General features: G+C 50.8%; 2 protein-coding genes across 2 annotated transcripts in view; one reads left to right on the forward strand and one right to left on the reverse strand.

Moving 5' to 3' along the window:
* ARMC6 (armadillo repeat containing 6) lies at positions 1–17332 on the reverse strand. The gene is made up of 8 exons (XM_021683092.1): positions 17326–17332; positions 11008–11163; positions 9801–9883; positions 5136–5709; positions 3357–3502; positions 2163–2294; positions 1687–1824; positions 1–699 (listed from the first exon to the last, which is right to left on the reverse strand). Exons 2-8 carry the CDS (start codon positions 11132–11134, stop codon positions 487–489), a joined length of 1413 nt encoding a protein of 470 aa, XP_021538767.1. The 5' UTR covers positions 11135–11163; positions 17326–17332; the 3' UTR covers positions 1–486.
* A 408-nt stretch (positions 17333–17740) lies between these two features.
* Positions 17741–22991, forward strand: part of SUGP2 (SURP and G-patch domain containing 2) — a 33467-nt gene continuing 28216 nt past the window's right edge. The window contains exons 1-2 of the mRNA XM_021683095.2: positions 17741–17776; positions 19198–19324. Coding sequence (XP_021538770.2) covers positions 17741–17776; positions 19198–19324 — 163 coding nt within the window. The remainder of the gene's footprint in view (positions 17777–19197; positions 19325–22991) is intronic.

The raw sequence follows: 22991 nt of genomic DNA on the forward strand, positions 1-22991 counted from the left end.
AGAGCTTGGTCCCTGCCCTCCGTCCAGCAGAGCAAGGCACCTACAACCCATATTACAAGTGAGAGATGAGCAGGGGAGGAAACAGACTTGTAGGAGCCGAAGCGGGGTGGACCCAACCTCCTGTGAGACTGGCCAGCGTGGACCCCACATTTCAGTTAGCACTTTGCCCCCAAGCAATACTAAGAAGGCCCTTCTGGTAGGAAAGGGCACGGGGTGGTGGTGGGAGGGCAGGATGGGTAACGCCAATGCTGTCAGCCGGCCCGGAGAACAAGGTGAAGGGAGGCCAGGACCCAGGGGCTGCTTTCTGCTGTGTAGACGTTTCACCAATGCTCCCTTCCCACCCTAGCCTGTACCTGGTACCCATCAGAAAACACCCCTCACTGAGTGGGGTTGGAATCCAGGGACTAGAGTGGCAGGACACGGACCTCCTCCCTGTTCCTGAGTCACATAACTCACCCAGAGCCATGGCCCAGACTGAACCTGAGGTCACGGCGCCAGGTTGCCCTTCTGGCCAGTCCACAGCTCTCGCAGCTCGACACGGCAGCCAAGGTCCCGCAGGGCAGCCTTGGCCACGTCCTCGCAGTCACGGTGGGTGGCACGGGCCCGCAAGATGAGTGCCTCAGCCCCCAGGTCCAGGATGGGCTGTGAGAAGGCCTGGCTGCGGGCCACCAGGTTACGGATCAGCATGCAGGCCTGTTTCTGGGAGGAAGAATTGAAGGTGAGGGGCTGCACACTGGTGGGTGGCGTCCACTCTGACCTCAGGGCCCCCATCATAACGTAACAGGCAAAGGTGATCAAAACCAACATACGGTAGGTGCTTACGCTGTGACTCATCAGGCTAGATTCATCTCCCCACTTTATCCTCTCAGTCGCCCTGGGAAGCAGGGCTAATTCCCCCAACTCCCAGGCGAGGAAACTGAAGCTCAGGCAGTCAAGTGCTTGGCAGGTGCGGCTGATCCCTCAAGTGTGGGACCCTCAGTCTCAGAGCAAGATTCCCCTGTGGCTGGCAAGAGCCTGGGCAGGGGCCCCAGGAAAGGAGGGCAGAGAGACAGTGGGAAGAGGGGGTTGTGCACAGGGCCCACCTGTCAATTACATCATCACTCGTTCATCAACATCTGTGCCCTGTTTATCTGCCATGTGTGGGTGCCACAAAGCACCCCACCATTGGGAGACTAGAAGACAAATAGTAGGTGAGGTGTGAGGGTGTGAGGGACTGCCCAGCCAGGGTGGTGAGGAATGGGTAAGGTGATGGGTGAGCCAAGAGCAGTGTTCCAGAGGAGACACCATCAGCAGCGAAGACCCCTAGTGGGACAGAGCCTGGTGTGTCTGAGGACCAGCAAGAAGGCCCCTGTGCTGGGAGGGTGTGCAAGGTGGGAGTGGGGGAGGCAGCCCATGGACAGCAGGGAATCTTCCAAAAGTCCCAGCAGATCTCCACCTGCTCTCCTCCCATCTCCTCCTCCTCTTCCTATCCTTCTGAAGGAACTGTTAGGAGAGGAAAAAAATCAACACTGGAAGAGCAAAGGAATAGAAAGACAGCCGTGGAGAGAACTGGGTGCATTTTCACGGATGGGAAGTAGATACCTTCAGGGGCTGGGAAGGAAAAAGACTTTGAGAGGACTGGGCTGGGATGGGGATGGGGACAGGGAGGGCCTGGGTCCTGCCCCGCCCTCCTGCCCACAGGCCCACCTGCACTCTAGCCTCTCGCGGGTGCGCCTTCATGGCCTGCAGTGCGACCAGGGCCCCGCCGCCCTCCATGATGACCCGGCTGTTCTCTGGCTTTCGCAGGGCTAGGACGCACAGGGCTGCACAGCTCTGCTCGCAGACCTGTGGGGGGTCACAGGGATGGCGGAGACAGTCAGATGCCCATCACCCGGAGGGCCCGCCGTGGCTGCCACTGTTAATTCCCCAGGTGAGTGCCCTGCAGTTTCCCCTGGAGAGACCGCTGCCAGCCCGTGTATATACCAGATCAGTAATAAGAGGAATGATAAAAACCTCAACCACGCTCTTAGGGGGGACGGTCTCCACCGAGGCCTCTCGCGGGCCCCACCCCAGCCCTAGCCCTGCTTGAGGAAATGGGGAAGAGCACCAGGTGAACCCAGATACTGATTTGGGACTCCAGCCACTGTGCCCCACCTCTTGCGCCCCCTGCCTGGGGTAGGTACCTGGGGGCTGGCCAGGTGCTGGGTCATGGCGGCTACGATGGACTCTGTCCCGCCAGCACGGATAATGGCGTCCTTCACATCATCGTTGCCTGCGATGGCCCGCAGGGCACTCAACACTTGCTTCACAAGGTCCTACAGGAGGGTAAGGTGGGGGTCAGCTCTGGCTAGCTCGTCCTCCTGCGCTGTGCCAGACACTAACTGCTTAGTTGCTGGTTTGTAGGGGGGGGTGGGGGCGGAGTTTTGAGGGAGGGTCTGTTGTTCCACTGTCTGAACAACAGGTGGGGCCACCCTGGGGCATGCGGGCAGCCTGTGATGGCAGGAGAGGCTCAGGGAGGTGGACCCTGTGGATTAGTCCACCTGTGCCCAGCCCAGGCATTTGGACAACCTTGACACCCACCCCTCACACATGGAGGGGGCATGCGACTCAGGCCAGGAATCAAAGCCCAGGGTCCCCTGGCCATAGCTGAGTCCCCAGGTCCTGAGCTGAGGACAGCTGACCAGATGCTGCTGGGACTGCTGACCGCCCCAGTGAGGGGCAGAGCTGTGAAAGAGAAAGAGAAAGCGGTGGGAGGGAAACCAAGCCTCCATCCACCCCCGACTGTCCAGGAGTATAAACAAAATGCATTCCCTCATGAGCTTAAGCCGGTTCAAATACAGCTTTCTGGGGTTGGGGGCAATAGGACCATTGCTGCCACAGGACGGGGAGGTACTCCTGCCCTAAGCCAGGCATGTAGAGAGGGGATTAAGTGGCTGTTAAATGAAAGAATAATGAATAGGGGTCCCTGCCCCATTTTATGGATGGGGAAACCGAGGCACTAAGGATTTGTCTCACTCAAGCGTCACACCCCTGAGCTGGGGGCTGGGCCAGCCCCTGTCAACACCCACTCATGTTCCTCCCACTGCTGGTAGAAAATACAAAGGTGTTAAAGGATAGTAAGACAGGGTGGGTGGATTTGTTTTCTCCCAAAACTTTACTTCCTGCCCTGGGGTCAATGAGAAGTGAAAACTGCACTTTGCTTCCAGGGTCAGCAGACAGGGCCGGTATGTTCTGATTCAAGCTTGTCTGGGTGGCTGGGGCTCAAGGGGGCAGAGTTCACTGGGAAGTCTGGAACCTTCCTGTGGCATTGAGAGAAATGACAAATCGAAATCCAACTGAGGGGCGCTTCACACCCTAAGACGGCTCTGGATACCCACCTGGTGGTCACTGCAGGTGGCCAGTAGGGCCACCAGGACACCGAGGCCCCCAAGGTCGACGACCTCCTGGCAGAACTCGTTGCGGACGGCCAGGCGGGATAGGGTGCTGCAGAGCTCACTCAGGACACTGGGGTTGTCAGAGAATGCTGTGGAGAGGCAGAGGAACCACTGAGGGCAGGACAGGGAGAGAACCAGTCCCAGCTTGGAACCAGAAGCCAGCGGTCCTGGTACACATCCTGTTCCACCTGGGAAGCGGGGCCCTTCTGCCAGGCAGGGCGGCCACACGCACCAGGAGAGCCCCACTGAACACCAGGGCCGCCCAGGCCTGCAGTGCTCCCTGCTGGCCGCAGGAGAAGACACGCGAACTCGCCCTCCCCCGCGCGGTGTCCCAGATAAATTCCAGACCAACTGATGAGCTCAACTAAAAAAAGAAAACCATAATAGTGCTATAATAAAACATCCAAACTATTTTTATGTTCTTGGGGTGGGAATGACCTTTCTAAGTGCAACGGGAAACCCAGAAACCGTAGAGGGACATATGGATAGAGTTGACCTGGGCAAAATTGAACACAGATGCCGAAGACGAAGCTCAGAGGCCCCAGGGAGGAGAGGCCTGCACTGAGGCTCACATGGGGGGTGGTAGGGGTGGAAGGGTGGGGGGGAGTGGACAACCCTAATTTATACAGAGCTCTGTGACAGTCAGCTGGTATGTCCCCCTGGTCAGAGTGCAGCCCCCAGCAATGCCATGAGCACTAATACTGGGGGGAGGTATTCTCTAGATGTAGTGACATCTATGATCAGCTAACTTCAAGATGACCCTTGATGGTCTGAGTGTGGGCCTCATCCAGTCAGCTGAAGGCCTTAAGAGGGAAACTGAGGTCTTCCTGAAGAGGAAGAAGCTCACCTGAGGACTGTGGTGTTGGCTCCTGCCCAAGCCTGCTCCATGGATTTCAGACTCACCAGCCCCTTGATCACATGAGCCAATTCCTTGAAACACACACACACACACACACACACACATATGCCACTGGTTCTGCTTCTCTGGTAGAACCCTGACTGATAAGAGCTCTGTCAACAAACGAGAAAGATGTAAACTCCCCCTCAGAGAAGCAGCTCGACTTCGCAGATGGCTGGGCCTGTTTTCACCCTCTCCAGAGGTATGAGACTGAGGCAGGCCTGCCTCTCCGGAAGACAGGGCCAGAGTCACACAAACAAGCCTAGCTATAGAGCCAGAGCCACAGGCAGGCTGGGAAGAACTCATTCTTCTAGCACCTTCTGTGCACCAGACCAGAGTCAGGCCTTTTCTGGTGGGTACAGTGGACAGGGGGCAGGGAATTTCAGGTCTGAACATCAGTGCTGTGAGCGCCTATGGCTGGCTTGCCTTGGTCATCCCAGTCAGGAACATGTACGTGCATAACAATTTGAGGCTAAGTATGAACCAAAGTGTAAACCTCCACCGGGGACCAGCCACACTCCCCCATCTTTGGGAAACACCCTTATTTGTCCCTTTGGGGAGCTCTCCTTTCCGTGTGCTTTCAGTCTGTGTGGGTGCACAGAGCCAAGCCCCTTCCTCAAATGGCTTCAGAGATGGGCACAAGATCTGGTCTTGGCCAATGAGCCATGGCTTGGAACTCTCCTAGAGCAACCAGAAGTAAGGACACTATTCCACTAGGGCTGCCATGTGGGTGGTAGTAAGCCAAAAGAAGCAAGTGGAGCCTGGAGCCAGTCATGCCTGAAGCAGTCCTAAAACCCAACTCTCATTCTCACACCTGCTCCTACCTTTGGTGGCCTCAATGAGCACCTTCAAGCCTCCATTCTCCTGCACAATCATCTTGGCATGGTCATGGGCATGGCCAAAGGGCACACGGATATCATCGTCGAAGGTCATGACTCGGAGGGCCCAGCAGGCCTCCGTGACCACGTCGGCACAGTGACCATGCCGGGTGATGGCACCGGTCAGCAGGGGCAGCACACCGGCCTTCACCAGGCTCTGCCGATTCTGCTCGTGCTTCAGGCTGGCATGGCACACACAGCGGATCCCAGAACAGGTCAGATCAGCCGCGTCAGCATTCTGGGCCAGTGTGACCACCAGCAGCTGCAGGCCCTGGGTGTCTAGGAGATCGGGCTGGCCATCGGTCAGGGCTGACAGGGCGTTGAGGGCCTGGAGCAGAAGGCCCTGGTCACTTGCTATAGCAAGCCTCCAGGCGGCGAGAAGGATGGGGTAGGCCCCCTTCTGGGCTGCCAGGAAGCGGCAAGCCTCGTGCTGCTTGCACTGCTCAAAAAAGCGGGCAAGGTGCGTGGACACCTCCTGGGGGCGAGAGCGGGCCACGGACTCCTGCAGGTCATCCAGGGCCTAGAGGACACGGGAGAAACTTCAGTGTCAGCTCAGCCCAAAGAGGTTCCACAGTGACAGGGCTGCCCCCATGACATTCCCTCTCCTGGGATCTAGGCCTGTGGTGGAAATTCAGTCCAGCCGTGGTAGCTTCCACACTAGGAGCTTCGAGCTTCAGAGGCCACAGAGAGATGGAGAGACCCAGCTCTCTCAGGGTCCCTCCATGGAGCCACACACGTGAGTGCAGACACAGTCAATGCTCCAGCCCTAGCTGCCATGGCAAGATGCTCCAAGCCAGACCCTCGGAACCATCTGGCTGAGCTCAGTTCACCCAGCCGAACCATAAGGTACAAGAAAATGGCTGTTGTTTTGGGTTGCTTACTATGCAACTAAAACTAATCGACATACCCTCCAGTGGCCACCTCTCCAAGGAAGGTGAAAGTTACCTTTGCCAGACCGGCCCATACAGATGCCTCCTGTTTGTCTCTCTCATTCATTCCACAAATATTTATCTGCCAAATGAAATCACACCACACACACTATTGATCTACCCAAATTCAATTCAAAGTCCTTGGGGGGAGAAACAGTAATAACGAGAGGAAACAATTTGAAAAGGGCATCCAAGTCTAGCTGCCGTTCAATTCCATGCTCCAGACCTGCCTTCAGCAATGGGCCCAAGATGAACCCAAGCTTCCTGGGGCTTACGAAATCACTGGTCCTGGGCCCCAGGGAGGGCAGCTCTACAGATGCCATCAACCCAAGCCAGAGGGCTGTGATTTAGCCACCACTGCCCAGAATGGCAAGGATGCCTGTTGGCTCACCGTCCCTGAGCTGGACTTAACTGAGTATATGTTGCAATGACACAGAATATTAATAGGCTAAAAGCAGAGAATGTGCCTTGAATGGACATTTGCCAAAGAAAATACACTGGTGGCCACTAGGCAGACAAAAGGATGGTCCACATTGCTAGTCATTAGGGAAATGCTCGAAAAAGTAAATATGGAATTACCACATGATCCAGCAATCCCACTTCCAAGCATATACCCAGAAGAACTGAAAGCAGTCTTAAAGAGATGTCTGTATATCCGTGTTCACAGCAGCATTAACTCTAGTAGACAAAAGCTGGAAGCAACCCAACTTTCCATTCATGGATGAATGGATAAACAGAATGGGGTCCATCCACGCGATGGAATATTATTCAGCCACAACAAGGACCACAATTCTGACCCAAGCTCCAACATGGATGAAGCCTGAGGACATTATGCTGAGTGAAAGAAGCCAGCCACAAAAGGACAAATACTCTGTGATTCCACTTATAGGAGTCCCTAGAGGAGTCACATTCACAGAGGCAGGAAGTAGAACTGTGGGTGAAAGGGGTTAGGGGAGGGGAATAGGAAGTTAAGTGTTTAATGGGCACAGAGTTTCAGTTTGGGAAGATGAGAAAGTCCTGGAAATGGATGATGGGGATGGTTGCGCAACAATGTGAATATACTTCGTGTCACTGAACCATCCACTTAGAAATGGTTAAGATGGTGAATTTGTGTTATATTTTACCATAAACCAAAAACAGAGGACGTAGCATTTGAGCAGGAACCTGGCAAGAAACCTAAAAAGCTGGCCCAAGTGGCCCAAGTGCCATTAAGATGCACAGTGCTGGAGTTGTAACACTCTGGGTTTAGTCAGGTAAGAGAAGAAAAGATAATGGCCACAATCCGCACACTCATCTCCATCCAGTTTGTGGGGAATCTCCTCTTGTCCTGGATGGCATCAGGAAGGCAAGTCTCTGTGCTGGCTGACTAAGATGGTGGTCTTCACAGTCCCTAGGTGCTGCCTGAGACCCCAGACCCCAGGAGTGGCTGAGGAGAGGACAGTCGCTAAAGTGAAGGTGGCAGAGTCAGCTGTGTTCCACCTGCGACAACTCAGCATGGTGACGGGGGCTTTGTCCACCAACCCGGGGGTCACTTTCTCTGTGACTGACGGCTTGGATTCTGAAACTCCTCACACATAAAACCAGTCCAGCTCACCTTCTCTTTAGAGAGTTCCAAGACTTCTTCTTGTTTTGTTTTTTTTTTCTACAAGTCTGTGTGCAACAAATTTCCTGACTCTGGTAGACTCATTTCAAAAGGCATCACAGAGTTGAATCTTTCTCCTACAAATAAGCACTGTTCACACGTCGGAGCCACGGCAGCAGAGGTCAATGCCGCCGTGGCATGAGAAGGGGCTGGTTCAACTGCAAGGTGAGTGTAAGACTGGGAGGATGTGAAACCCAATGTGTGTGGCGCCTCCCACATGGGAAGGGAAAGAAGGGGTTTGGTGGGAGAGACGAGACAGGGACTTTCAGATTTTGCTATAAATGCTTGAGTATTGCTTGAATCTTTTATGCCAAGAACATGTTCACGTTGTTCTTCAGTAATGAAAAATAAAATTTAAAAGTCGAATTAAGAAGAATAAAAAAGCAAAGGTTGTGAACAAAAGGAGTTTTCTGTACTGCTGGTAGAAGACAGCAGAGCTGTTCCCAGCTTGATTTCCCTGGGAGAGGGACCTGGGTCTGGTCCCAGCTCTGCGCCTCACTGGCTGTGACCACAAGTGAGTCATTTATCTTTAGGGAGCCTCAGATTCCTGATCAGCAAAATGGGCTAACAACAGATTGAGATAATATGTTTTATTTATTTATTTATTTTTTTAAAGATTTAATTTATTTATTTGTCAGAGAGAGAGTGAACAAGCAAAAGCAGTGAGAGCGGCAGGCAGAGGGAGAAGCAGGCTCCCCGCTGAGCAAGGAACCCGATGCAGGGCTCGATCTCAGGATCCTGGGACCATGACCTGAGCCGAAGGCAGACGCTTAACCGACTGAGCCACCCAGGTGTCCCATGTTTTAAGAATTTAACACAATGCTGGGGTGCCTGGGTGGCTCAGTCGTTAAGCGTCTGCCTTCAGCTCAGGTCATGACCCCAGGGTCCTGGGATTGAGCCCCGCATCGGGCTCCCTGCTCTGCAGGAAACCTGCTTCTCCCTCTCCCACTCCCCCTGCTTGTGTTCCCTCTCTCGCTGTGTCAAATAAATAAATAAAATCTTAAAAAAGAAAACAAAAAAGAATTTAACACAATGCTGAGCACTTAAGAAGTACTCAGTTACGAAAGACTATTGTTACTGAGACCCTTCATATGTAAAGAGCATCTACAAATCAATAAAAACAAGATGAACAACCCAATAAAAAAACTGCCAAGACAACAAACTCATTTCTTACTAGCAAATAAGTTAAAACAAGGAGATAATTTTCTCAAAACCTCCACGAGGCAGGAGATGGTGAGGACCCTGAGAGCAGAGAGAAGTAAATACCTTGCCTTAGGCAGAGCTGAGTTCATACCTAGGGCTGTGTTCTCCAACTTCCTCTTTTATCACTTTACTCTCTCTTGCTGTCAGGTAGATCATTTTTTTCTCTTTGGATTACCCATCTGTAAAATGGGAATAATAATCCCCACCTTGCAGGGGTCTTTGGGAGAATAACTGAGATAGCACAAAGAAAGCACCTTGCCCAGAACTGACTCCACAGTCAATTCTCAATAAACACCACAGCCTTTGCCTTTTTACCAATAGCATTTAACCCCTGTGACCTTTACCTTCCCTGTTTGTGTGCTGGAGAGTGAGGGTAGGCTCTGGGCCTCTGTTACCCCATCAGTAAGTAAGAGATGACACCACCTACCTCACAGGCCAGTTTTAGTGCTAAAGGGGCAGGCTATATAATGTGCTGGTGAATAGTCAGTGCTCAACAGGTGACAGCCTTATTGTGATTCCACTCTTTCTGTAATTCCTGTCCATCTCTGAGAAAACTTAGTGGTTAGGAGGCTCCTCCATGGTACCCTCTGTCCCAAGGCTGCCAACACCGGGGACAACCTGAGCACTGTCCATCCCAAAGGGCTCTCAGATATGGACTCAGGGAGCCCTGGCTGCAAGCTCAGGCTCCCATGTACACGCTGGGTGCCTGCCCTTCAGAACCTGCATCTGTCATCTGGGAACCAGTGGAAAGGTGCCCCTAACAGACTGTTAAACAGTGATGTGCGTGGAATGACATGTGTAAGGTCAGCCATGCCCACATGGGCCACCCCTTCCTACCTGTAGGATGTCGTGTGTAGGCTCCTGGGATCCATCTGCAGAGGCTCTGGGTGCCAGCTTTATAATGTTGCTCAGATCAACCCCTGCGGAGGGCGGGGGGGGGGGTCAGGAAACAAGTGACAGCCATCATCCCCACAGGCCTGCCAGAACATACCTCACGTCCCTTCTTCTGGGACCACCCCACTCTGGAGGCCTTTGGGGGGTCTGCCCAGCTCCCCATCCCAACCCCTCCCTGCCAGGGCCCAGCAGCCACATTCATACAAGGGATGTAGGATATGGAGGGGTGGTCTTTGCCCCTTGGCCCTGTCCAACCACTGGGAGCAGAGCAGTAGTGAGGCTGCAGGTCATCACTGTGGCGAGAGACACACTCTACCTGGTGGGCTACGTAGAATACCACCCTGGCTGCACATACCACCTGGCTGCACCCCCACCCTCCCTGGCACCCCTAGGGAAGCCTCCACTGCACAAGACACATCTGGGTACTCCTCCAGTCCCTGGCCAGTATCTATATCCTATATCCCACTCTGTGCCGGGGACACCAGCCTCTGACCTCTGAGGCTGGGCCCCTGAGCTCCCTTGCCCTCTCAAGTCTGACCGGGCTTGACCAATGGGGAAGAGGACTTCAGATTAGAAGAAATGGGAGGGTGGGGTATTTATTCCCATCTCCCTGCCTCTGCCTCTGCCTCTGCCAGATGACTCCCCACCCCCAGCCATGGCCTGTTGTGGGGCCGGGGAGGTCTCCTAACCCTGCCCACACCACTGTAAATAAATAGTCCCCTCTTAACCACTGTCCCCCATAGGCTGGTGTTTCCACAGGCTGGTGACCAACACCCCCTTCTGCCTCCATGAACTCAAGCTGGAGTGTAGGTGAGGCAGGGAGGCAGGTGGCCCTGTTTCTTGGGAGGTAGTCAGGAAAAACCTCTTCAAGGAAGTGGCAATTAAAATGAGACCCACCTTGAAGGATTCAGCCCTGTCGATGTCTGGGTGGGGGGTCAAGGCAAGTAGAGGAAGGACAAGAACAAAGGGGGAGAAGGTGGCCAGCCTGCTCAGGGCAGAACGCAGACAGGGCGACGGGGCCCAGGGCTGCCACGCCAGGCAAGACAGAGCCATGGCAGGAAATCATTCTTGCACGTTAAGAGCTGTGGACTGGAAGTGACTTTTGGGCAAAGAGTCAGACCAGAGCTGGGACAGAGCCACAGTGCCCTACCTTGTGATTCAAACTGTTCCATGGCCTCTTTTACTGCGTCCTCTGACCCCATCTCGAACTCTTCAATGTTTTCACGAACGGCTGCATCGAAAGTCTCCTGGGTGATACGCTTGGAGGCCATTTCCATCTCCTGTGCATGGGGCGGCAGGTGCCTGCCTGAGAGACACTCTCAAACTGAGAAATCAAGGTAGGAAGAAAGCTTCATTGAGGGTGAGAGGACAACTGCGAGCCTGGCTATCACTTAGGGAAGAGCTACCAGGGGCCAAAGCCTAGGAACTCCCAGGAAAAATTCTAACAACCTGGGTCACAGAGAAGGCTGATACCCCACCATCTGCAGAGCTTCTAAAAGTGTAGAAGAGGGCAGGTGGTTTACATTTTATCTAAGAAAGAAAAGATGTTAATATGTGTCCTTCTAGTTAAAAAAAAAGGATAAAATAATATTTTAACAATATTACATGTTATATGTTGTTACATGACCATAATGAAACACGGTTATAATGCCACATTTTATGTAAAGTGTTATTTACAACATGCAATATTTGTTGTAACATGTAATACTATAACTATATGGTATTTTATCATATAGTTAGGTATTTCATAGATAAGTATGTAATAAAACTACTTACAGTGGTATGCTGTTATACCAATAAAAGTTTTAAGATAAAAATTAATAATAGGGGCGCCTGGGTGGCTCAGTCGTTAAGCATCTGCCTTCGGCTCAGGTCATGATCCCAGAGTCCTGGGATCGAGCCCCGCGTCGGGCTCTCTGCACAGCGGAAAGCCTGCTTCTCCCTCTCCCACTCCCCCTGCTTGTGTTCCCTCTCTCGCAGTGTCTCTCTCTGTCAAATAAATAAATAAAATCTTTAAAAAAAGAATAATAAATAAAATGGTAAGCGAAATTAAAAACTAATAGAAATACTTACCATGAGGGGAAGTAGGGAAAAGGGTGATGAGGACAGGATGAGAAGCTGGATTATTCTCTTCAAATATAACTTGTTTCATGGTTGCTGTTTTTTTTTTTTTTAAAGGATTTTATTTATTTATTTGTCAGAGGGAGAGAGAACAAGCAGGGGAACGGCAGGCAGAGGGAGAAGCAGGCTCCCCGCTGAGCATAGGGCTCGATCCCAGGACCCTGGGATCATAACCTGAGCCGAAAGCAGACACTTAACCGACTGAGCTACCCAGGCATCCCATGTTGTTGTTGTTGTTGTTTGGAGATTTTATTTATTTATTTGAGACAGAGAGAGATATAAAACACAAGCCGGGGGCGCCTGGGTGGCTCAGATGGTTAAGCATCTGCCTTCGGCTCAGGTCACAATCCCAGGGTCCTGGAATCGAGTCCCGCATCGGGCTCCCTGCTCAGCGGGGAGCCTGCTTCTCCCTCTGCCTCTCTCTCTCTCTGTCTCTTATGAATAAATAAATAAAATCTTAAAAAAAAACAAAACAAAACACAAGTCAGGGGAGAGGGGCAGAGGAAGAGAAGTGAGAAGTGAGAAGCAGACTCCCCACTGAGAAGGGAGCCTGATGTAGGGCTCGATCCTAGGACTTTGGGATCATGACCTGAGCCGAAGGCAGACGATTAACCAACTGAGCCACCCAGGCGCCCCCTTTGTTTCATGGTTTTAAGTTTAGAACCCATGTAAATGCTTTATGTGGTTAGGAAAAGGAATAAATCAACATAAACGAAAATAAAAATGAAAGCAATCCCTAAAAATCAAGAGTAAAATGAAACCCATGAATCTAACAATATATCTATGCAGAGTTTAAAATACACTGATAGAGGGGCACCTGGGTGGCTCAGTCGTTAAGCATCTGCCTTCGGCTCAGGTCATGATCCCAGGGTCCTGGGATCGAACCCTGCATCGGGCTCCCTGCTCAGCGGGAAGCCTGCTTCTCCCTCTCCCACTCCCCCTGCTTGTGTTCCTGCTGTCGCTGTCTCTCTCTCTTTAATAAATAAAATCTTTAAAAAAAAAAATAAAGTAAAATACAGTGATAAAACCATATATTCCTACTGGGATGTACAATAAGAATAGAAAGAACTGTAAAAGAAAATCTTCAACAGTTTTCAGTAATCATGTTATTGGAAATGATAACAGTAATATTATTTGGAAGCCACTGTGGATACAGCAAATAAGTAATATTGTTTATCTCATTAGGAACTAGCACAAAAGAAAAAAAGATTCTAACACACACAAAAAAATCCAAAAAGTAAAAACTCAGAACTAAATTTGAACTGGAATTATCAGTACAAACTCATGGATGGATTTTTTCTTAGTCAAACAAAGAACCAATTTTTCTTTTTTTTTTTTTTTAAAGATTTTATTTATTTATTTGACAGAGAGAGACATAGCGAGAGAGGGAACACAAGCAGGGGGAATGGGAGAGGGAGAGGCAGGCCTCCCGCAGAGCAGGGAGCCCGATGCGGGGCTCGATCCCAGGACCCCGGGATCATGACCTGAGCCGAAGGCAGACGCTTAACGACTGCGCCACCCAGGCGCCCCAAGAACCAATTTTTCTAATGATATCAGCTGAAAATGCCTAGAGGAAATAACACCACAGCAGTAGTGAACACCCCGAATACCACCAATGGCCTCTAAGTATCATTTTCCCAACAAAGAAGAGAGGACTCCTGGAGGAATGGCTGATTCTACAACTGAGAAGAAAACAGGCCAGAGAAGCTGAGCCAGGAGCATCTTCTCAGACCAGAAAGCAAGGAAGCTTCTAAAAACCATCAGGGTTAAGTCAAAGGACTTGGAGCAAACCCTAAGAGACGCCCATGGGCCCAAGTGACAGATGAGCACTAAAACAAAACAACAAAACCAAACAAAACACAATAAATAACAAAACCTATGCGTTCATAATAGTACTAAAACACACCCTGCTCCTTTTGCTGAAAACTGGCAAATAAAGGGGCGCCTGGGTGGCTCAGTCGTTAAGTGTCTGCCTTCGGCTCAGGTCATGATCTCAGGGTCCTGGGATCGAGCCCCGCATCAGGCTCCTCGCTCCGCGGGAGGCCTGCTTCTCCCTCTCACACTCCCCTTGCTTGTGTTCCCTCTCTCGCTGTCTCTCTCTCTGTCAAATAAATAAATAAATAATCTTAAAAAAAAAAAAAAACCAAAAACAACTGGCAAATAAAGAATATAGCATTCATTCTACTTCCCTCACATAATTACCAGATTATAAAGAGGGGAAGAGGAAAAGTTCTGTTTTGTAGATGAATTCCAACTGATTATCCATAACTGGGCAGATTTAGATGACAATCCCCACAGGCTGCAAAACCGTAAGGAGCAAAACTGATGGGGAACCTGACAATGAGGGGACAGTACCCTCGTCCACTGCGTGATTTCACATCACCAGAATAGAAAGCCAACACCACCTGCCTCCAGACAAGAGTGAAATGCACCTGTGAAATCATCTTCCCAAAAACTCAAACCCAATCTGACCATGCATCCAATAGAACTTTCTGTGATGATGGAATATTCTCTATCTGTGCCATCTACGTGGGTTTTAGCAGTTGAAATATAGCTAGCGTGACTGAGGCACTGAACGTGTACTTTATATTTATTTTTATTTAATTAATTTATTTTTATTTTAAATAGTCTCCATGCCCAGAGCGGAGCCCAACGTGGGGCTTGAACCCACGACCCTGAGATCAAGACGTGAGCAGAAATCAAGAGTCAGCTGCTTAACCGACTGAGCCTCCCAGGCACCCCTACCACTCTCTCTTTTTAACGAAGAGGGAAACAGGCCTCAGGCCCAGAGCCTAACAGGGGTTAACAACTATTTTCATTTTGCTTCTTTTATTATATCTATTTTGTTTATTGTGGTAATACTTTTTCATTTCCGTTAAAATACATCACTTTCTAAATTTATAATAAAGTTTCGGAATAGTACAAAGAACACCTATTTCCTTCTAACTTTACCAGTTGTTAACATTTTGCCAGGTTAATCTCTGTGAGAGTGTGTGTTCCTGCACACACGTCATGTGAGAGTATGCTCCAGGAATCAGATCCTTCCCGCCTAAAGACGTCAGCATGAATCTCCGAAGGACATTCTCACACATCCAATGTGCAACTAAAATTTAACACAGGAAATTTAACAATGATACATTACTATTTTCTAATATACACTCCATGACCAACTTTCTCCATTGTCCTAATGCTGTCTTTGAAAACAATTATTTTTCCTGGTCCCAGGTCTGTTATAGAATCGTGCATCACAGAAAATGTTAGGGGAACAAAGGCACAGGAGTACTAGGACAGCAGGAGGGGAATGTGGCAAAAATCCGAAGGCAAATCTGGGCTGTATGGGAAACAGGCCGCTCAAGCCTGCGCTTCTGTTTCTGGAGGTGGCACAGGATGTGAATATTCCATCTGTGTTTGTGCAGATGTTTTCGGGGAGGAGGACAGGCTCTGGGGCCAGCAGGGGGGACTTGAATCCCAGGCCCTCCACTTAACCTGTTGGTCAACTCTCTCTTGTGTGACATGGGGATAAACAAAGAGAATCTACCTCATAGGGCTGTCGTGAAAATTCAACCAGTTAATCCCTATAAAGTGCTTAAATAGGATTTGGCACAGAGTAAGAGCTTGATAAACATTAGCTATTGTTCCTTTCTTTTGTTGCTTAGAGGTAATTCAACCAGTTCAATTTGGGGGAGAGGCATAAGGGCATCAAACACCATACCTTGCTCCCTTGCAGGTAGCTCCCCTAATTCTTTCTGCCCCAGAACAACAAGGATCCATTTAGGGGTTGCTAAGGATTTCCATGGTCAAAGGTGAAGGAAAAGAGTAAGGATTTTCTGTGTCAATTAAGAGCTTTTCAGTGAGGCACCCAGGCTGGTATGTGTGTGCAGGTGTTTCTGACCAGTTCCGAGGGGCAGGAACTTCCCAGCTGGGACTGTCGGAGGGACTCTGTTCCTGACCCTGCTACCAAATGATGCTCCCACCACCCTGACCATGCTTCAGATCTGAGTGGGTCAACAGTGAGTGGCCACCCTGTCACAGAGGCCCAGTCCTAAAGGCGAATGTCAATTATACCTACTTTACGGATGGGAAATCTGAAGCTCAGAGAGGGGAAGAATCTGTCAGAGATCACACAAGCAGTAAGAGGCCTGGTCATCATGCCACTTTACTTCATTAACACTTGCCCTCCACCTGGGTTCTCTGTAGAGTTCCTGCTAGCTCTTCCAGGCCACCTCCTCCTGGGTGCCTTCCCTGACCACTTAGAACCTGTATGTGCTCTCTGGCCTTGGCTCCCCCTGCCCAGTCCTGAGCTCGGGAGATCAATGTCCGGCTCTGGGACTACCTCTCAGGCAAGCTGGGCCTTAGGTTGGGCATAGGGCTAGGTGACAGAATGAAAGTACATATCTGGAGTTCATGAGAAAGACGGTGCCTAGGAATGGTCATCTGGGAGCCACCTGGGAACAGTCCAGGCTAGGAAAGGGGGAAAACAGCATTACCAGTCCCCATGATGGGTCGAAGGTGTGCTGGAGGAAAGAAAGGGGGTTAGCAAGACCCCAAATGACAGCTGGTTTCCCTTTCTAAGCCAGGGTTCCACTCACCAAGAAAACGGTGCCCTGACATGGCAGGGACTCCAATGACTCATCTTCCTCCACCCAACACACCCACCCTGGTTCAGGCACAATCCTCCCTATAGGTGGCTTCCTCCCTGCCACACTCTGTACCTCTATTCTCCACTCAGCAGGCAGGGAGAAACTCGAAATCACAGAGACCTCACTGCTCAAAATCCTGCACTGGCGTCCCAACCCTCTCAACAAAATCCAGTCTACTTACCAGCACTTTTTCTACGTGGACCTTACCTAGGTCTCTTACCTAGACCTTCTCACCAGAGCTTTCCCACCTCTTTCTCATCCTTCCCAGCCACCCAAGGGATGCTCTTAATAACCATATGGTTAAAGCAGCCCCCCCACTCCTTTCGCATAATCCTTTTTGAATACTATATCTACCTGGAGCGACATGTTCATCTATTTTATTTCCTTTTACTGTCTAGCCTCCTCCCCAATTAAGTTTAACCTCCACAAGAACTGGGGCTCAGTCAACTTTGTTCACCACCTTCCCCCCTGCCCAGGATGCAGCCAGATACGCAGCAGGCACTCAGTACATAGGTTATGAATCGATGAATAAATGAATGAAAAGAAAGCCGAGGCCAGGGAAATGGGGGATTTCGTCCCCTGGCAGCTTCTGTAAGAGTCATTCCCCAAAACCAAATCCCCGAGGGCGGCGCCACAGTCACCAGCCCGACCCCGCGGCGCCCACTCCCCTCCCCGCGCGAGGGAACTCCGCGGCCGCCGCTTCTCACCCGGTTTTCGCAGCCACGTGGGGAAAGGGTGGGGCTCGCGACTGTCACCGGCAGAACCACCTCTGGTCCCTTCCGGCCACCGTACGGGCGCAGGTGCGCTGGCGCCAACTCGCCTCGGCCTCCCTCAGCTCCACGGACCGCTCCCGGAGTGATCAAGAGTGACCGGGAGCGCAGGTAAAGCCGAGAGAGCCAACAGGTGTGCAGAGGCGGCGTCTTTGCCGCCTTTTTCTGGCCGCTTCCCGTTTCCGCCGCCTTCAATAAATTAATCTTTCGCCTCGGGAGCGTCTGCCCTGAGAAGCGAGCAACGCGCCTGCGCAAGAGGACTTGGCGGCGGCCGCCTGCGCCTGCGCACCAGGGCTCGGCGGCAGCTTGCGCCTGCGCGGCGCGGCGCTGCGGAGACCGTTGGCTCATTTGCATGGCCCCGCCTCGCGCGGCGGCGGCGGCGGCGGCGGCGGCGGCGGCGGCGGCGGCGGCGGGTGAGGAGCCTGAGGCGACGGCGGGGGCGGCTCCGCGCGCGGTGGGTTCGGGGTGAGGCCTGGGCCCGGGCGTCGTCTGTGGGCGGGCCCCAGGTGGGAAGCTCGGGTTCCGCTCCGGGGGCCCCGGGTCCCCGCGATGACGCCGCGAGCTCGGCCCTCGGGCTGTGCGTCGGCCGCGTCCCCGCCTGGTCGGCCTGGGGGGCGGTCTTCGGCCTCCCAGGCCCGACGCCCCCTTGTCTTCGTTCTCGGAGGCGGGTAGGAGGCGGGCCACGCCCGAAAGGGTCCATTCGTTCATTCATTCCACCCGAGCTCGGAGCGGCTCCGTTCGTAGGGGGATTACTGCGGCCAACCGCTGTATTGGGCTCTTTACCATTTTTTACCTGGTTCAATCCCCACAGCAGCCCTCGCTATTAGCTGCCCGTTCTATGGATGGGGAAACGGAGGCGCAAAAAGGTTAGGTCACTCGATTTGATCCGGAGCCGGCTGACGGGGAGACCCTGCCCTTCGATAGCGGAGAACAAGGGGCGCCCCAGGAAAAGGGCTTAAGAATGAGAAAAAGGGGTGATGGTTTTAAGAAATGGCTCGAAGGAAGGGCAGGTTTGGGTCTTGAGGTTGAAGGTTTCAAGATGGAAGGGATATTTTGGTTAAGGACGCAGCCACTGGGTTCCTCAGCGTTGCTTTCAGTCGTGTTCTAGTCAGTCTTCAGGGCTTTGTCCCCACTACCAGTGCCCTGTTTTCCAGGTTCCGGTCTGGGCTCTCTGACCTTGGGTGGGTCACTTAGCCTGAGTCTTTCTCTTCTTCTGTGTAATGTCATTCATAACAGGACCCGCTTTTCACTGGGTTGTTAGAAGAAGTAAACGAGATTGTGAGAGTCCCTTTCCTACAAGAGGACCTGGTACAGAGCGAGCTCTGTCACTGGCCAGGGATTCCAACGCTCACTTGTTGAGAGGCTGTTCTCAGAGGGCAGGTCAGTTCTCAGAGCCTCTTTGCGAGTCTGTGAAATAGGAAAATAGAAATGGGAAAGATCGCATCTCTCCTGACCACCATTTGCGAGGGTTATGCTCCTCCCCTCCACGCTGTTACATTCAGTTGTGTGTGTTGCTTCATTGCAGTTCTCCAGTAAACCCCAACAGATAGGGATTCTGAGGAAATGGGCTCAGAGAAGCAATATAGATTGTCTAAGATCACAGTGCTTGCTGTGCTCCTTCTAACCAACGCACCTGTGAGCTCCGTGAGGGCAGAAGCCCCCTTAAAATAATCCGGCCTCCCTCTGAAGCACCATGTTGAATTATAGATTACTGTCTCATCACTTTGAGGATTAGGTGAAATTGAGCAGGCTGTGTGAGCGTTAGTTGTCGTTCTTAGTGTCTTTTTTTCCCCTCTCACTACAGGTCAGAGAAACATGGCAGCTAGGCGAATTGCACAGGAGACTTTTGATGCTGTATTGCAAGAAAAAGCTAACCGATATCACATGGACCCCAGTGGTGAGGCCGTAGGTGAAGCTCTTCAGTTTAAAGCTCAAGGTGAATTAAAGTGCTTGGTTTCTTTGGGGGGAGGGTAGCTATTGGGCATTCTTTTAGAGTAAGGGCTGGAGGATATCAATGCCTTGGGCAAACTATTCAACTCCTCAGATCCTACCTTCCTTATTTGTTAAGGAGAGATAAAGTTATCTCTTGGTCTTCCTGTCAAATCATTATGCAGAAGGGGATATTGTAATTATCTGAAGCTTCTCTGCCCCAGGCATCCTCCCCCACCTAAAGAAGGGTTCTTGAATCAATCTCCTGGCTCCATCCCCACCACCCCTTCCCAGATTGGAGCTCTTACTAGTTCTCGCCTGGATTATGGCAGTAATCTCCTGAACGATCTCTCAGCTTCTGGCTCCATTCCCCTCAAATAGGCCTCCCCGACAGATCTATTAATGCCACCCTTGCTGGGTCAAGGCCCTACTTGGACTTTTGAGGCTCCCCATTTCGGGGTTATATCCTCAGACAAGTGCAGGAGCAACCGGGTAATAATTAATAGTGATGTGTACAAGACGAGGGCATGGGAGGTTGCCAAGTGTAGGCCTTGCCTGAAAACATTCCCCTTGGAAAGTTTTGAAATGTCAGGCCAGCAGAATCAAAAATGGTGCACACACTGTTTGCAGGATGACAGGGAGGTCCCTCACCGTGCCACATAAGGCTCCCAGCCTTCATGTCCTGCCTTTGGGGCTCATGTTTCAGTGACACTGTGCTGCCTGTTTGTGCTTTGAATCCCTCCCCAGCCCAGCCCAGCCTAGCCTGGTTAAGTCTCTCGGGCACTAAGACCCAGCTTGCACATGCCTTCCTCCAGGAAGCTCCTGCAGGCTTTGAGGTTGATTTGATTGCTCTTCCAGGCCCCTGAGCACTCCCTTTTTTGAGGTGGGCCAGCCTCCTCCAGGCCTCCTTTGGGCCTCTGCTGCTCCCTGCACCAGCCCCTGAGCCAGTTTCCACTGAGGAAACTTCCTCAGTGTTGACTGAGTGAGTCTGAGTTCTTGGGGCAGGGATAACTTGTGTACTTTGGATGTGGAGAAACCAAAGCCTAGAAGCTGTCTTCAGATTCTGAATTTTTAAAAATGCTTGAGTATTTTTACACAAAAACCTTCCCATTATAAGGGATTAGAAGAATTAAGAAGTAGTTAGGAGTATGGGGCACCTGAGTGGCTCAGTCAGTTAAGCATCTGCCTTCACTCAGCTCAGTTCATGATCCCAGGGTCCTGGGATCCCACATCAGGCTCTGCTCAGTGGCGAGCCTGCTTCTGCTGCTCCCCCTGCTTGTGCGCACACACGTGCACTCTGTCTGGCAAATAAATCAAAACAAAACAGTAGTTAGGAGTATAATGTAAAAGTCTTTAGGTGCTTTCTTACCCCTCAGAGGTAACCATATCTGTGGTGTTTTGTGAATCCTTCAGTTCTTCTATGATATGTTTATGTAATCCTAAATACTTACGTATTGATATATGTGTATACACACATTTTTGTGTATATGTTTATGCATATATATATGTATATATACACATATATATCTGGAGATTTAAATCTTGGTTTATTTTTATGTAGAGACTCAAATGTCAATATGTATCTTAGTCTCCTCAAGAAAGATGGGGGGTAGGAGCTGTACTAGGAAACCAGCAGGATGCTAGATGGTTCTGGAACCACCATTTTGTCACAGAGCTAGGTCCATCGATTGGCCTTTCACTGTGTCTGTTCTAGTCTGTATTGCTTTACAAGGCATCTGAAAATCCCGTTGTGCAGACTCCATCCACCACTCTTCCTAATGCTACTGCCCTAACCGTGCCAGCAATAGCCATCAATACCTGGATTATCCCAGTGGACTTTTTGCTGGAACATCCATATCCACTCTTGTACCTGGTGGTCAATTCCCTGCACTAGCCTGTGAGGTCGCCCCTTTGCTCTGAACCCCTTCATGGCTTTCCATCTTGTTCAGAGTAAACTATAGAGTCCCATTGAGGGCCTGACTTGATCTGTTACCCCCATTCTGTTCACATCCTCTAGCATAGTGGTTCCTTAACTTTGTTGCTTGTTAGAATCATCTGGGGACCCTTTAAGATTTTATTTATTTATTTATTTATTTATGAGAGAGAGAGGGAGAGCGCGCGCAAGCTAGAGAGCACGCTCGTGTGCATGGGGAGGGTCAGAGGGGGAAGGGGAGGGACAAACAGAATCCACAGTGAGCGTGGAGCCAGACGTGGAGTTCAGTCTCATGAACCTAAGATCATGAACCAAAATCAAGAGTCTGACACTCAGCCGACTGAGCCACCTAGACAGCCCCCTGGAGACCCTTTAAAAACCCTAATGCCCAGGCCACACCCCATCCCAATTAATTAAATCAGAATGCCTGGGGATCCCCAAGGACTCCAGTGTGCAGTAGAGTTTAGGAGCCACCTTCTTACCACTTTGCCACCGTTACTCTCTTCCATTCTGGCTACACTTGTTCCCTGCTAGTGTTACCTCAGGGCTTTGTCCTGATGCTCCCTCTGCCTGGAAGGCTTCCCCCATAACTGCGCAGTCTGGCCCCCGACACCAGGCCTCTCTGCACAAATACATTGTTGTCAGAGCAGCTTTCCTTGGCCAGCCTGTCTGAAAACGTCTCTCCCTCTTCATGGTCTTGCCTGCTTGATATTTCTTATTGGCACTTTTGTACATGTGATGGATTTTTGTTTATTGTTTGGCTCCCTGAACTGATAAATCCAGCGGAGTAGGGATTTTGTTGTCTCCTTTCCCTGCTATATAACTCCATTGCCTAGAGCAGTGCCCACACACAGTAGTTGCTCAGCAAGTACTTGTTGAACAAATAAATTTGGGTTTATATAAAGCTTTAGCTTCTTGTGGTCTCTTCGCCCATTACTACTCCCTGGCATCTCTCTCCCTTTTATTTGACGTCTTGACTAGGTAATATTTTGATTCATAAGCTAGAAAGTTAGAAAGCTACTCTGCAAAGTCTCCCTGAGGCCTGCTGTTCCCATGTTCCTGGTTTTTACAGAGTTTCTTTATGTGTGAATAAGCAAATGCAAATTCAGGTTCCTATTTTTCTCATTTCTATTTTCTCATTTCTACTACTGTTCAGTTTTCACTGTGGCCTCTCTTGCTGCGGCTTGTTTAGCTTCTGTGTTCTCTCTTACCTGTTTTAGTCTCTGTTTTTTCAGAGGATTGGTTGGCCCAGTGGACCTTTGCAGGGAGCCTGTCTGCCACCTTTGGGTCAGATGCTCAGCTGTGGTTGGCTGTGGTGGGTGTAGTGTCCGACATGGCTCCTGCCTCAGTGGCACTGTGACCTAACACTTTCTCCCCCGAGGGAGGGTGGGCAGGCAGCCTCCAGAGAAACTGTCTACTGTGTGCTAGAAGTAGAAATGTACAAGTGTTCCAGTTGTAGTGAAGAAGCCCAGGTTATTTGGGGACCAGACACCCTTTCCCGAGTCAAAAAGAGGGCTTATAAAACAGATGCCTGCAGAGCCAGGACAAGAAGGCCGAGTGAATTAGGAGCACCACTGCCCAGCCTCTGTGCACTGTCATCCAGGCACATGCAGGCCCAGTGCTTGTAGGTATTCTGTTTTTAGAATTTGTAAATCCAGATTTTTAAGTAAAGCCACACACATTTTAAATGTTAGAAACAAACACAGATTTTTTAAATGCATTCTGGCAAATAAAGGACCCC

The sequence above is a fragment of the Neomonachus schauinslandi genome, chromosome 1 (genome assembly GCF_002201575.2).
Source record: "Neomonachus schauinslandi chromosome 1, ASM220157v2, whole genome shotgun sequence".
NCBI lineage: Eukaryota > Metazoa > Chordata > Mammalia > Carnivora > Phocidae > Neomonachus > Neomonachus schauinslandi.